The sequence below is a fragment of the Jaculus jaculus genome, chromosome 19 (assembly GCF_020740685.1).
Source record: "Jaculus jaculus isolate mJacJac1 chromosome 19, mJacJac1.mat.Y.cur, whole genome shotgun sequence".
Classification (NCBI taxonomy): Eukaryota; Metazoa; Chordata; class Mammalia; order Rodentia; family Dipodidae; genus Jaculus; species Jaculus jaculus.
The window spans coordinates 55,929,188-55,944,466 of record NC_059120.1 but is presented as its reverse complement, the minus strand read 5'-3'; the positions used below and the strand labels follow the sequence as shown (position 1 = coordinate 55,944,466).

At 49.5% G+C, this 15,279-nt stretch overlaps 1 protein-coding gene across 1 annotated transcript; it reads left to right on the top strand.

Annotated features, from left to right (window-relative positions):
* The first annotated feature begins 3,988 nt into the window (after nucleotides 1-3,988).
* Nucleotides 3,989-9,935, top strand: Tchh (trichohyalin). Its single transcript, XM_045137997.1, is given in 3 exon segments — nucleotides 3,989-4,126; nucleotides 5,038-8,447; nucleotides 8,449-9,935. Coding segments are annotated over 3 exon segments (4,032 nt in total). The 3' UTR covers nucleotides 8,933-9,935.
* The last annotated feature ends 5,344 nt before the right edge of the window (nucleotides 9,936-15,279 follow it).

Below are 15,279 nucleotides of genomic sequence, written 5' to 3'. Positions count from 1 at the left end.
AGAGATAGGAAGAAAGGAGGAAGGGAAGAAGGAAAAAGAAAAGAAGGAAGGAGAAAGAAAGAGAAGGCAGAGAGAGGAAGTGAGGAAGAAAAGGGGGTGGGCACAGCTCACACAATGTACTCGAAGGACACGGTGGCAAGAGGCCGGCACCCCCCACGGAGAGCTCCTGTGAGGACTTGTGATTACAGCGGGCACAGCGCTGAAGGTGGTCCAAACATTAAGAAAACTGTATAAAGCCCTAAGAAGAGGCAGGGAAGGGCTGGAGGAATGGCTTAGTGGTTAAGGCATTTGCCTGCAAAGCCAAAGGACCCAGGTTCGATTCCCCAGAACCCACATTAGCCAGATGCACAAGGGGGCGCAATGGTGCACCCATATTCTCTCATTCTCTCTCTCTCTCCCTCCCCCCCCCTTTCCTCTTTGTCTGTCAAATAAATAAATAAATAATAATAAATATTTTTTTAAAAAAGAAGCAGCAAGGAAGAGAAAACTTCAGAAAGGATTTGCCCTAACAAATCAGTTTGTGGAATCCAATAAACAGTGACATTCTGACAATTCTGAGAAAACCTGGGAATCACAGGCTTGAGTACAGAAGCCTTGAAGAAGGCAGAAATGGGTTTGGGTTCAAATCATCTTTCCACTCCCTGCTTTGGCCTCCTACTATACCCACATGGGGACAGCAGCAAGAGAAGGGTTAGGCAGGCCTCAGCTCCACCATCACGTGGACCAAGCTGAGCATAAAGGAACAGACCTCAAGATTAAGCCTTTCATATTTTGCATGTTGCATGAAGGGCCATGAATTTTCCTAAAAGAAATGAAAAAGTCAATACTTGCCTTTGGCTGACACGGAATTCCGGAGAAGTCACTGAATCATTTAATAGTCTCCATTAACCTATTATGAGCCAAAGCCTCATCTAGTCTGAACTGGAAGGGTGGAAGTGACTGACAACCAGGGGTAAAAACCTAGTTCCTTACAATAAAGTAACAGCGAGACTCACAATCATCGGAGTTGAGAAAGCCCTGACAGCTATAATGGCAAAATACCTTAATGTGCTTCCAGGAAAAAAAAAAAGCCAACTCAAGCATTTAGATGTCATGATCATTAGTAACTCAGGCAGAGCAGGATGATCATATCTACAATAATGCATTACACTAGCTCTTTTTCTCCAGGGGCTTCAATATGCTCATGAGAAAAATAAATGAGCATGCTTCATTTAGATCTAATATCACTAAGAATCAAATTTCACACTATCACGATTTCTTAGGGACATTAAGTTTAACACACTTTTTTTGGAGGGGGTGGGTTTCAAGGTAGGGTCTCACTCTAACCCAGGCTGACCTGGAATACACTATGTAGTCTCAGGGTGGCCTCAAACTCACAGTGATCCTCCTACCTCTGCCTCCCTAGTGCTGGGATTAAAGGCATGTGGCCCCAAGCACACACACACACACACACACACACACACACACACACATATATATATTTTGTTTGTTTGTTTGTTTGTTTGTTTTTGTTTTTCAAGGTAGGGTCTTGCTCTAGCCCAGGCTGACCTGGAATTCACTATGTAGTCTCAGGGTGGCCTCAAACTCATGGAGATCCTCCTACCTCTGCCTCCCAAGTGCTGGGATTAAAGGCATGCGCCACCACGCCTGGCCCCAAGCACATATTTTAAGGCATCCTCCAAAGTTGTTTACTTAGATGCAACCCCCAACTTGTAGGAAAAACCATCATCATAGAACCTAGGAATGTAAAAATTTTCCTCACCTCCACTTTTAGAAAACTAACGATTTCTTACAGTCCTCTCACGATCCTAGAGGTGTCCCAGGCAGGACTTATGAGAAGTGTCTCAAAGACTGTCACATCCCCAGAGAGAAACTGATTGATTTTTATCGCATCTGGCTGCTTTTGTTTCGTGTCAACCTAGAACTTGTACCTTCCATAAAACAAAAGGCTCAGAAACCACTCTTCTGTGATGAAGTTACGATCGGTCGGTATTCAGATTATCTGCTATCTTTATTTTTATCATTTATGTTAACAATTTTTAAAAAAATGAGAAATTCTGCCAAATGGTCTAACCCTTCCATATTAGGTGGGGCTGGTACCCTAACTAATCAGGAGTTAAGGTCTGCAAACCTCGTGCCAAATAGCTACGTGAGCAAATACTGAGATAAACAAGCCAGTCCTGGAGACAGAGGTGGGTGGAGCTGGGCTTGGTATGAATCAGGCCATCCCACAGAGTGGGTGGCTCCTTCATAAGTTGCTCTTGAGGGCACAATTAAAACTCCTATAAAAGGCCTAGCTCCCAGTTACCCGGTACACTTGCCAGTGCTCGACTTCCTCCTCTGGTGCAGTGGTAAGTCCCATCCCGTGGGGCGACGTTCTTCTGTGTGACTCTTCGTTTGTCTAGCCATGGTAGATGGCGGGGAATGGGGGGTGAGCTCCAGATGCCGGAAGGACCTGTATCTCACGGTGCGGGCAGGTGTTCATTTATTCCTCGCCATCTTCTTCTTAAGACTGGAGCCGTCACTCGGGTGGAGACGTGCTCCGAACACAAAACTTAGGCACGTCAGGCCATGATCATGTGTTCTGATGGGGTCACTTTTCTGGAAACTGTTGCCTCAAAAGTGAGCCAGTGCTCTGGTCTCTTTTCATATGTGTTCTGCCTGATACAGACATCTTTGTACAGTTATGGCATGACAGGTGTTGGAATTGAAATGAGGAGAAAAGAAAATCACCTAGAATGAACGTACCCAGCCAGTGCTGGCAACCGTGGGTTCTTTTAACACTCGGCTGCTGCTGCTGATGATGATGATGATGTTGAGTAATTCTGTTGTTGTTTGATTCCATCTTTTTGTTTCTTTGCAGTGTTAGAGATCAAATTGAGGGTCTTGAACATGTTGGACAAGCACTCTACCATTGCACTGTGACCCTGGATGCTAACTTGTTCTTATGATACCAAAATTCAAATTATTCATTTGGGTTTCTTTTTTAAAAGCCAACATCAAGAGTTTTCAGGTTCAGTTTGGCCCACTGACTCTGGTAGCCAATCAGGAAGGACCTCTCGGTATCTTTCAATAATTGAAGATTCATATTCATAGTATATTTGAGTCCAGGCAGGGCACATGCATTCTCTGTTTTTCTGCTTGGTGTATCTGAGGGTTACAAGGCTTCTTTTGATGAGGAAGCAATAGTATTTAATCTTAGAATTGGTGAGTTATTATGAATTATACTCCCAGACATCTTATAGATAAGAAATTTAGAAAATAACTCACATTCCTTTTTCACTGTTCTCTTTGTTATCACATGTCTTACTGCCACAATTAGCTGTGCATGGCTCTATCCACTTTTAGGGAATATTCCTTTTGGCTCTTTGCTTGACTTTATGAAAAAGAAAAAAGAAAACTTGGAGCAGGAGAGATGGCTTAGCAGTTAAGGCACTTGCCTGCGAAGCCTAAGGACCCAAGTTCAATTCCACAGCACCCACGTATGTAGGATGTACTAGGTGGCACATGCGTCTGGAGTTCATTTGAAGTGGCTAGAGGTCCTGGCAGGCCCATTCTCTCCCTCCCTCTCTCTCTCTCTCTTATTCTCTCTCTCTCATAAATAAGTACAATATTTTTTAAACTTGCCATGAATTCCAATACATCAGATTTAAATTCCTGCCCTCCTTTCTTCACCATCTGCTCTAAAATTAGCTGAAACAGAGAAGGAAAGGATATGGACAGTCTAAAATGAACGGTCAGTGACACGCTGACAGTAGGAAGCAGTTTGAAGATGATTTCCTGGCGTGCCCTTCCTGAATCCTATTCAAAGATAAAATGCCGTGAAAGCCCGGGTTGAAATAACTACTGCCAAAGTCTAACTGGAGATCTGTTCTAACGCAGTGTAAACGAGTCTTCCTAAAATCAGAAGCAAAGTTTTCATTCTGGGTCCTATCTTATTGTCCCAGGTTTACTTGAATTTGAAGGAAAGGAAAAACAAAACCAAAAAATGTCTCCACTTCTGAGAAGCATTGTTGATATCACTGAAGTTTTCAACCAGTATGCCTCACATAACTGTGACGGAGCATCACTGAGCAAGAAAGACCTGAAGAACCTCCTGGAAAGGGAGCTTGGGACCGTCCTTCAGGTGAGAACTAAGAAGCAACCGAAATCTGTGAACCTCGCAGTATCAGTTTTCTCCTCAGGAAAGACCAGAGGAGAGACTGGCCACATATGGCTCTTACACCACGACAGTGTCTCCATTCATTTCTGGGTCCGAAGACTCTTAATTAGCGCATGTGCATGGACTTGACCATACTGTCATTGGGAATAGGGATTAACAGAACATTATCCCCAATGATGTCAAGTCAAATTGTAGACTTGGAGAGACCTTAGTTTGTTAGTGTTGCCGCCATCTTTCAATAACTGAAATCAGCCTAGCTCTATTACAGTTGGGTTACCAGGAATATTTTACTTTGTGGGTCTCCCCCAAAACATGGACCAAAATCAGGAGCACAGGCCATTTTCAAGCAGAAATGTCTGTTGGAGAACTCTTCATAAATTTTCATTTTTTAACTCTCTCAAGGATGTTCACTCACCCAGCTATCAGTATTAAATGACAACATACAAAATTTCCCAACAATTTCTATGTTTAGAAATGGGCTCTTTTGACACTTTATATGGGGAACAAGACACACGCTGGGGCATTTTTCTAGTTGCTCTGAATATCTCTTGAGGGTCAACACAGCATTAAGTAAGTGGTGAGAGTGAAGGTTTGCTACTTATAAATAGTGCATTTGTAAAAAAAGAATCTTTATCTGCTTCTCTCACATAAATGGCTGTTTGATTGTTTTTCAAGGTAGGGTCTCGCTCTAGCCCAGGCTGACCTGGAATTCACTATGTAGTCTCAGGTGGCCTCGAACTCACAGCGATCCTCCTACCTCTGCCTCCCGAGTGCTGGGATTAAAGGCGTGCGCCACCACGCCCAGCTCTCTCTCTCTCTCTCTCTCGCTCTCATAACTGAGTGAATAAACTTTCTTGTCGTTTTAACCTTTTCAGAGACCACATGACCCTGAGACCATAGATCTGACCCTGGAACTCCTGGACCGAGATGCCAACGAGCACGTCGATTTCAACGAATTCCTCCTGCTCATTTTCAAGACGGCCCAGGCTTGTTACTACGCCCTGGACCAGGCGGCGGGGCTGGATGAGGAGAAGCGGGCCCTGGATGCGGGCAAGAGGAACCGGTTTCAGGACCGCGGACAAGAAGACCTGAGGAGATTCGAACCCCGCGACAGACCACTGGACGAGGAAGCCGGGCGCCGAGACTGGCAGAAGAGACGCGAGCAGGAGGGCTGGGAGCGCGCCGAGCGAGAGCAGAGCGATGCGCGGCGGCGCGAGCGGCGGTGGCGCGAACTCCAGGAGCCCGAAGAGCGGCCGAGCCGGCGCCAGGCCCGCCACGCCGAGGAGTTTGCGGCCGACCGGGAGCCGAGGAGGCGCGAGCAGCAGCGCAGGCGCGAACAGGTGGAGGAGAGGCTCGAACAGGAGGAGAGGCGCGAGCAGCAGCTGAGGCGCGAGCGCGAGGAGAGGCTCGAACAGGAGGAGCGGCGCGAGCAGCAGCGCAGGCGCGAGGAGAGGATCGAACAGGAGGAGCGGCGCGAGCAGCAGCGCAGGCGCGAGGAGAGGATCGAACAGGAGGAGAGGCGCGAGCAGCAGCGCAGGCGCGAACAGGTGGAGGAGAGGCTCGAACAGGAGGAGCGGCGCGAGCAGCAGCGCAGGCGCGAACAGGTGGAGGAGAGGCTCGAACAGGAGGAGAAGCGCGAGCGGCAGCGCAGGCGCGAGCAGGAGGCCCAGGTCCGGGAGGCGGCCGAGGACCGCGCCCGCGGGTGGCAGTGGCAGCTGGAACGCGAAGCGGACGCGCGTCAGAACAAAGTTTACTCGCGGCCTCGCCGGCAGGAGCCGCAGCAGCAGCAGCAGCGGCGGGAGGAGGAGCAGCGGCGGCGCTTCGGCGAGGAGGACCTCCAGCGCCCGGCGCTCCCGGAGAGCATCCCCGAGGAGCGCCGCGACGGCGAGTGGAGGTGGCACGTGGAGGACGCGCAGTTCGGGCGGGAGGAGCGGCGCCCCGAGCGGCGCTGGCGCTGGCAACCCGAGAAGGAGCGCGAGGCCCGTCGCAGCCAGGTCTTCTCCAAGCGCGGGGAGGAGGCGGACGAGCCCCGGCCCGCGGCAGAGTCTCGGGAGCGACGGGTCCAGAGGGAGGAGGAGGAGGAGAGGGAGGAGCGGCGGAGGGACGCCCGGAGGCGAGACGCGGCCCTCGGGGAGGAGGAGCCGCTGCTGAGGGAGGAGAGGAAAGAGAAAAGACGTCCCCGCCACAGCGACGCCGAGCTCCGGGAGGACGAGGAGCGGCGGGAACGCGAGGAAGCGCAGAGGCCGCGTCTGCGCGAACGCGACGCAGAATTCCAGGAGGAGCAGCTGCGCCGCCAGGACCGGGACCGAAAGTTCCGGGAGGAAGAAGAGCAGCGCCGCCAGGAACGGGAGGAGGAGCGGCTGAGGCGCCAGGAACGGGAAGAAGAGAAGCTGCGACGTGGAGAGCAGCAGGTCCGCCGCCTGGACCGTGACAGAAAATTCCGGGAGGAGGAGCAGCTGAGGCGCCAGGAGAGAGAAGAGCAGCTGAGGCGTCAGGAGAGAGAAGAGGAGCAGCTGAGGCGCCAGGAGAGAGAAGAGGAGCAGCTGAGGCGCCAGGAGAGAGAAGAGGAGCAGCTGAGGCGCCAGGAAAGAGAAGAGCAGCTGAGGCGTCAGGAAAGAGAAGAGCAGCTGAGGCGCCAGGAAAGAGAAGAGCAGCTGAGGCGCCAGGAGAGAGAAGAGGAGCAGCTGAGGCGCCAGGAGAGAGAAGAGGAGCAGCTGAGGCGCCAGGAGAGAGAAGAAGAGCAGCTGAGGCGCCAGGAAAGAGAAGAGGAGCAGCTGAGGCGCCAGGAAAGAGAAGAGCAGCTGAGGCGCCAGGAGAGAGAAGAGGAGCAGCTGAGGCGCCAGGAGAGAGAAGAGCAGCTGAGGCGTCAGGAGAGAGAAGAGGAGCAGCTGAGGCGCCAGGAAAGAGAAGAGCAGCTGAGGCGTCAGGAGAGAGAAGAGGAGCAGCTGAGGCGCCAGGAGAGAGAAGAGCAGCTGAGGCGTCAGGAGAGAGAAGAGGAGCAGCTGAGGCGTCAGGAGAGAGAAGAGCAGCTGAGGCGCCAGGAAAGAGAAGAGGAGCAGCTGAGGCGTCAGGAAAGAGAAGAGCAGCAGCTGAGGCGCCAGGAGAGAGAAGAGCAGCTGAGGCGCCAGGAAAGAGAAGAGGAGCAGCTGAGGCGTCAGGAGAGAGAAGAGGAGCAGCTGAGGCGTCAGGAGAGAGAAGAAGAGCAGCTGAGGCGCCAGGAAAGAGAAGAGCAGCTGAGGCGCCAGGAGCGCGACAGAAAATCCCGGGAGGAGGAGCAGCTGAGGCGCCAGGAGAGAGAAGAGCAGCTGAGGCGTCAGGAGAGAGAAGAAGAGCAGCTGAGGCGCCAGGAAAGAGAAGAGCAGCAGCTGAGGCGTCAGGAGAGAGAAGAGCAGCTGAGGCGCCAGGAGAGAGAAGAGGAGCAGCTGAGGCGCCAGGAGCGCGACAGAAAATCCCGGGAGGAGGAGCAGCTGCTCCAGGAAAGGGAGGAAGAGAAGCTGCGCCGCGAGGAACGCGAAAGTAAGTTCCAGGAGCAGGAGGAGCAGCTGAGGCGCCAGGAGCGTGACCGAAAATCCCGGGAGGAGCAGCAGCTGCGCCGAGAAGAGCAGCAGGTGCGCCGCCAAGAACGGGACCGAAAGCTCCGCGAGGAGGAGGAGCAGCTGCGGCGCGAGGAGCAGCAACTACGCCGCCAAGAACGCGAGCGGCAACTGCGCCAGGAGCGCGACAGGCGGTTCCGGGAAGAGCAAGAGCTCCGCCGGGAACGGGAGGAGCAGCAGCTGCGCCGCCAGGAGCGGGAGCAACAACTTCGCCAGGAGCGCGACAGAAAACTCCGGGAGGAAGAACAGCTCCGCCGGGAACGGGAGGAGGAGCTGCTGCGCCGCGAGAAGCGGGACCGGGAATTCCGGGAGGAGGAGCAGCAGCTGCGCCAGGAAGAACAAGAGCTCCGCCGGGAACGGGAGAAGGAGCTGCTGCGCCGCGAGAAACGGGACCGGGAATTCCGGGAGGAAGAGCAGCAGCTGCGCCGGGAGCGCGACCGGCGGTTCCAGGAAGAGCAAGAGCTCCGCCGGGAACGGGAGGAGCAGCAGCTGCGCCGCGAGAAGCGGGACCGGGAATTCCGGGAGGAAGAGCAGCAGCTGCGCCGGGAACGGGAGGAGCAGCAGCTGCGCCGCGAGAAGCGGGACCGGGAATTCCGGGAGGAAGAGCAGCAGCTGCGCCGGGAACGGGAGGAGCAGGAGCTACGCCGCGAGAAGCGGGACCGGGAAATTCGGGAGGAAGAGCAGCAGCTGCGCAGAAGAGCAAGAGCTCCGCCGGGAACGGGAGGAGCAGGAGCTGCGCCGCGAGAAGCGGGACCGGGAATTCCGGGAGGAAGAGCAGCAGCTGCGCCGGGAGCGCGACCGGCGGTTCCAGGAAGAGCAAGAGCTCCGCCGCGAACGGGAGGAGCAGCAGCTGCGCCGGCAGCAGCGCGACCGGAGATTCCCGGAGGACGAACGCGAGCAGCAGCTGCGCAGGCAGAAACGAGACGGTGAGTACGTGGCGGCGGCCGACGAGCAGTTCACCACGGAGAAGATTCGCCGTCAGGAGCAAGAAGAGGAGCAGAGGAGACGCCAGGAACGCGAGAGGAAGTTCCGAGAGGAGCAGATCCGTCGCCAGGACGAGGAGCAGAGGCGCCGCCAGCTCCTGGAGCCCGGCACCAGCCAGTTCGCCAGCGCTCCCGTGCGTTCCAGTCCGCTCTATGAGTACATCCAAGAGCAGAGGTCTCAGTACCGCCCTTGAGGGATGCTACCAGCGTCCTGACACCTGCCCAAGCTTCAAGCCAGTGTGTGCCGAGGCGCAACTCGCGTGTTTCTGGTGGTGGGGAAACTCTCTGATGTTAGCATGTATGTCTTTTCTTCCCAAAACTTTAAACTGCGACCCGTTTCATGACTTTCTGTTCCTCCCTTTCATTCTTTTCCCAGTTCTTTATCACAAGATGTCTTTGCACTCTGGTGCAGACCTAAGTGCGCAGTGTTTTTAAAAACGGAATAATAGGTCTTTTAAGGAGCGCGTTGTTTGGGGGAGCACTTTGTTGGATTGCCTTCAGAAGTAACAGGAGTACTGCAAAAGAATGAAGTCTCTTGTTTTGCCTGGTCTACCATCTTGTGGAGAATTCACCTTTTTTTTAAGATTGAAGTTGACCCCCCCCCCCCTTAAGCTTAAATCTTATTAGTATTTGCCTCCAAGTAGCTTTCAGTTTTGTGGCATAATCATCACAGATTCCAACGGTGGCTCAACCCTCAGATAATGAAGAGAGTAACTTCTATAAAGAGAAACGTCCCTATGAAATCAGCCCATAACTGGAAGAAACATCTGTTAATGATACTTAGCCCTGAATATTTAGAATTTGGCATTCAAGATTTTTAGACTTAAAAGCTCAAGGGAGGGAGGTGTTCCTCAAACTTAAGAACTCAATTCTTAAAACTGCCTCCTGTAATTTGTACTGCTCTCTTCTACTCCTCCCAGACCAGTTTTGATGAATTTGAAAGTAATACTTTTGTTCATTTTGGCTTAGAATCAAGCTCCTGTGATATCTATCTGTCTTGCTCTGAGGCCAATGAGAGTTCACAGAGAGTGTTGGGGAAGGAGTGGGGGGAGTGTATAAACGGGCAAAATTCTAAAGGTCCTTTGGCCTCTATACCTACAACTCATCTGCCCCTAATCTTTAGAGACCCTTATGCTATCTTGAAGACATTCTTGTGGAAGTAACTGGACTGTGTGGGGAAAAAAAAATCAATAAATGTTTGGCAAATAATTATCTTTGTCTGTCTTCACTGTGTCCAATCATGACTCAAAATCTAATCTGGAAACACATACTTTTCAATGAACTAAGGTGGTTTTATTACTATTAACTGTCCAAATATGAAAGGGAGAGGAGAGAACCATCTATTTTTCCTTATCCATTTTGTTCAGTTAAGGTGAGCCCTACATCATTTCCATCCCCACATAGACATTATAGATGACCTGCTAGTTTGAGCAACACCGTCCACAAGATGCCTGAGTCAGAAAATACTAATCGTCCTTCGATAAAATACTACATTATCTTGCTAACTAGTATTTACATAAAATACTAAATTATCATGTTAACTACTTCTTAGATAAAATACCAAATATTCATGCTGACTTAGTCCTTAGACAAAATACTAAATTATCATCCCATGGTCCTGACACCTCTAGGCCACTGCTGACGTTTATATTATTAGTAAGTAGGAAGAAGGCCTTGATCAGGATATCACCATTTTTAATTGTGAGGGTCGTGAATGAGAAAGCGTCCTGATACGGTCACCATTTTCATCAGGGGTGGACACGGGGAAGCTAAGCCTACAGCTCCTGAGCCTTCGGACCAAGCAAGGTGACAGTGGAAGGAGCCCAGCCCCTCACACTTCAGCACAGATGGAAGGTGCCTGCTGCTGCCATGGTCAGCTCCACTCTGCTGGGAGGGCCCTCCAGCCCAGACACAGTTTAGGGGAGGAAGGGGTTTATTTCAGGCTTACAGATCTAGGGGAAGTTCCAGAACTGTGGGAGAGGCTGGGCCCCTGTCACAAATCCAAGTGGACAGAGAAGAAACCACCACCAAAAGCAAGCACCAAAATTTGTAGCAGGGAAGTTTGCACCAGGCAGAGCTCAAGCATTCTGCAGACCTTTAGGCTGGAAACATATCTGCCCCTAGTAACACACCTTAGGGTTGGACCCCAGGATCCACCCACAGTGATACCTCTTCAAGCAACACAACTAGAAATCTAAGTCACAGCTTTAATGAAACATTTGAGGGGCTGGAGAGATAGCTTAGCCATTAAGGTGCTTGCCTGTAAAGGTTCAATTCCCCAGTACCCACATAAGCCAGAGGCACAAGGTGGCCATGCAGTATAGAGTTAGTTTGCAGTGGCTAGAGGCCCAGTGCACCCATTCTCCCTCCCCCCTTCCCTTTCCCTCTCTCTCTCTTTCTCTCTCTCTCTCTCTCATCTATCCTTCTCAGAAAATACATAAAATATAATTTTTAAAGGTTTTAAAAGCTGGGTCTATTGTGGGACATAAATTCCAAACTACCATACCTATCAAAGACAGAATGAAGAAACTCCCTGACATTCTTGGAATTTTCCCTCTCAAATGGTTTCTAGCTGTAAAACTATTTTTCTTCTGTGGTTATTTTTTTTCTTCCATACAGTTGTTACAGAAGCCCTAAGATGATGTGATGAAAAAGCGAATCCTGTCTTATAAACTGAAGTGTTCCACGTGTGTGTGTGTGTGCGCGCGCGCGCGCGTGTGTGTGTGTGTGTGTGTGTGTGTGTGTGTGTGTCGTGAGAAAGTTACATATGGAAGCCTTAACTCACAGCAACTCAGAATGCACCCTTATTGAGAGATGAAGTATTTCAAGAGGTAATGAAAATGAGCTTAGGTTGAGTCTTAATCCAATATAACCAATAGCTTTATAGTAACAGAAAATTTGAACACAGGCTCAGAGGGAAGATGATAGGAAAACATAGGGTCTCCTCCCAGCCAAAAGAGAGAGCCTAGAACAGACAGCTTCTTCCCTGTAAACCTCACAAAATCAACCCTGCTGTCACCTTGATCTTGGACTTCCAAGCCTCTGGAACTGTGAGAAAAGAAAAATTTTAAGCCACCAGTTTGTGTTACAATAGCTCTAATACATTGTGTAAGGCAGATATGTTGCTAGATAAACCCCTTCATTTTGATGTTCTTTATCTTTAACATTGTATAAACAGGTCTGGTTGCTTAAAGGCTCTTATTTTAATATTTTATTTTTATTTATTTATTTGAGAGAGAGAACAGGCACTCCAGGGCCTCCAGCCACTGCAAACTCCAGACGCATGTGCCACCTTGTACATCTGACTTATGTGTTTCCTGGGGAATCAAATCTGGGTCCTTTGGCTTTGCAGACAAGTGCGCCTTGACTGCTAAGCCATCTCTCCAGCCTTTAAAAGCTCTTTCATCAAACAATGGAAAGAAGGCTATAAAAAAGCTCAATAGCCTAGGGCTCATTCATTCATTTATCCATTTAACAAATATCTATTGAGCTCCTGAACTGTGTTACTCATGGTTCCAGGCAAAATACACACAGGGGTGAATAGTAATTCCGGCCTCACTTTACTGTGTCTATGTGACTTTGTATAAGCTGCGTGAGCTTTCTGGAACTCCACGGTTCTATATTTCATCTATGAAGCTTAAGCAGCTATCATCAATATTATTCCCAGGATGAGAAAAAATATCACTTCTATCGAGAGGCTGAATCAGGAGTATCATAAGTTTGAGACCAGCCTAAGCTACACAATGAATTCTAGACTAAAGTGGCCTACATAGAGAGACTTTGTGACTTTTTTTTTTCCAACTCTAGCATTCAACTTATTCAACTGAAACTCTCAAATTATCCTCACTCCAGACTCCACCACCTTTAGCTAGCAGAAAAACAGGAAAAATAATTGAGGAAAGTGACCATTAGAGCCTACTTCCATTTCAAAGATCCTTTCTTTCCAGCTGTGGTAGTTTGATTCAGGTGTCCCCCATAAACTTAGGCATTCTGAATGCTAGGTTCCCAGCTGATGGAGACTTGGGAATTAACGCCTCCTAGAGGGAGTGTATTGTTGTGGGCGGACTCATGGGTACTATAGCCAGTTTCCCCATGCCAGTATTTGGCACACTCTGGTTGCTATTGTCCGTCTTTTGTTGGTCAGGGGGAGATGTCTACCTTCTGTTCATGCCATCGTTTACCCTGCCATCATGGAGCTTCCCCTTCGAGCCTGTTGGCCAAAACAAACCTCTTTTTCCCCACAAGCTGTTCTTGGTTGGGTGATTTCTACCAGCAGTGCTGAACCTGACTGCAACACCAACCAACCAGGCTTGAATTTTATTCTAATATTTATTTGCACGGAGAGACAGAGAGAGAATGGGCACATCAGGGCCTCTTGCCGCTGTAAATGGACTCCAGGCGCATGCACCACTTTGTGCACCTGGCTTTATGTGATGTCGTAGAAGACAGTTCCAATGTTGCTGGGACGAATATCCAACCAGACAGTTTTATGGGAAGAAGGAATTTATTTCAAACTTACTGAATCCCGGGGATGGTCCATCGATGGGGGAAGAAGCTAGCTTCTATTCATAAATCCAAACAGAGAGAGAAACCACCATCCAGCAACACCAAAGAGCAGCAAGCACAAGCCAGCAGCAAGCAGGACCCCCCCCACACACACACACACACACACATCTCACACCTCTCTGCATACCTCTGGGCTGGACTCCAGGATCCACCCCCAGTGACACCACCTCCAGCCAGGTGTCCGGAGACCCAAGTTACAAGCTTAGTAAAGCACCTGAGTCAACAGGGTCCAACACACACATTCAAGAGTACTGGGGGGCTGGAGAGATGGCTTAGTGGTTAAGCGCTTGCCTGTGAAGCCAAGGACCCTGGTTCAAGGCTCGGTTCCCCAGATCCCACGTTAGCCAGATGCACAAGGGGGTGCACGCGTCTGGAGTTTGTTTGCAGAGGCTGGAAGCCCTGGCGTGCCCATTCTCTCTCTCTCCCTCTATCTGTCTTTCTCTCTGTGTCTGTCGCTCTCAAATAAATAAATAAATAATTTTAAAAAAAGGACTCTTGGGCTGGAGAGATGGCTTAGCGGTTAAGCGCTTGCCTGTGAAGCCTAAGGACCCCGGTTCGAGGCTCGGTTCCCCAGGTCCCACGTTAGCCAGATGCACAAGGGGGCACATGCGTCTGGAGTTCGTTTGCAGAGGCTGGAAGCCCTGGCGCGCCCATTCTCTCTCCCTCCCTCTATCTGTCTTTCTCTCTGTGTCTGTCGCTCTCAAATAAATAATTTTTAAAAAAAATTAAAAAAAAAAAGAGTACTGGGAAGTCAAACCCAGGCTGTCAACAAGTGCCTTCAGCCATTGAGCCAGCCCCCTGAATTTCATTCTATTCATCTCCCACAATCCTTCTCAGAGTTTATCACCCACATTTATTCACTGAGAAAGAAGATTTTAAACCAATCCTATTTTCTCTGACCTTAATTACTACCTTCCAATTTATGAGCTTAATATCGAAATTTGATTATTCTCATTCTTTTTTAAAATAATTTTTTATTTTTATTTATTAGAGAGAGAGAGAGATAGGACACACCAGGACCTCTAGCCACTGCAAACGAACTCCAGACACATGAGCCACCTTGTGCATCTATCTGACTTACGTGGGTCCTGGGGAATCTAACCTGGGTCCTTTGGCTTTGTGGGCAAGCACCTTAACTGCTAAGACATTTCTCCAGCCCTATTTCATTCTTTTAAAGGAAGAAAACTTAGTCCTAGAATTTACTCCCACTCAAACAAAAATTCATTACCCACTAGTGGTTAAGACCTGACCTCTGTTCCATCTTCTGAACTAGTTACACATTGCTAATATTTTCATTCAGTCTTGGTAATTGTAAAATTTTCAGCAAATGTACCAGGGCTGTAATCTGAAGATTACCATCTGTGTAGCATATAATATGTAATAAGCACACTTCCTTTGTTAGTGAAGAATTTGAGAGTCAAACACAATGACCTGAAACTAATCCAACAGATTTCTGAGCAAGTTAACGTTTCCTGAACCCTTAAGATGTCCACAGAAAACACTCATAGTACAAAAGTCTATAGAGGGCTGGAGAAATGGCTTAGCGGTTAAATGCTTGCCTGTGAAGCCTAAGGACCCTGCTTTGAGGCTCGATTCCCCAGGACCCACGTTAGCCAGATGCACAAGAGGGTACATACGTCTGGAGTTCGTTTGCAGTGGCTGGAGGTCATGGCACGCCCATTCTCTCTATCTGCCTCTTTCTCTCTCTGTCTGTCCCTCTCAAATAAATAAATAAATAAAAGTCTGTAGAATTTGGTTTTATCACTCTGCAAGACAAAGTCCGAGGTCTGGAGTTTTGAATTTACGGGCTGCCACGATCTAGTGTCAATCTACCTTTTAAACCCTGGATCCCACAAGACCTCTGGAGCCAACCACACCAGTCTCTATGGTCATAAGGACACCATGTGATGGTCCTTGCTTCAAGGACTTAATGGCAGAGCTGTGTCCTTGTGGAGTGCTTCTCTCCTTCCTGCAA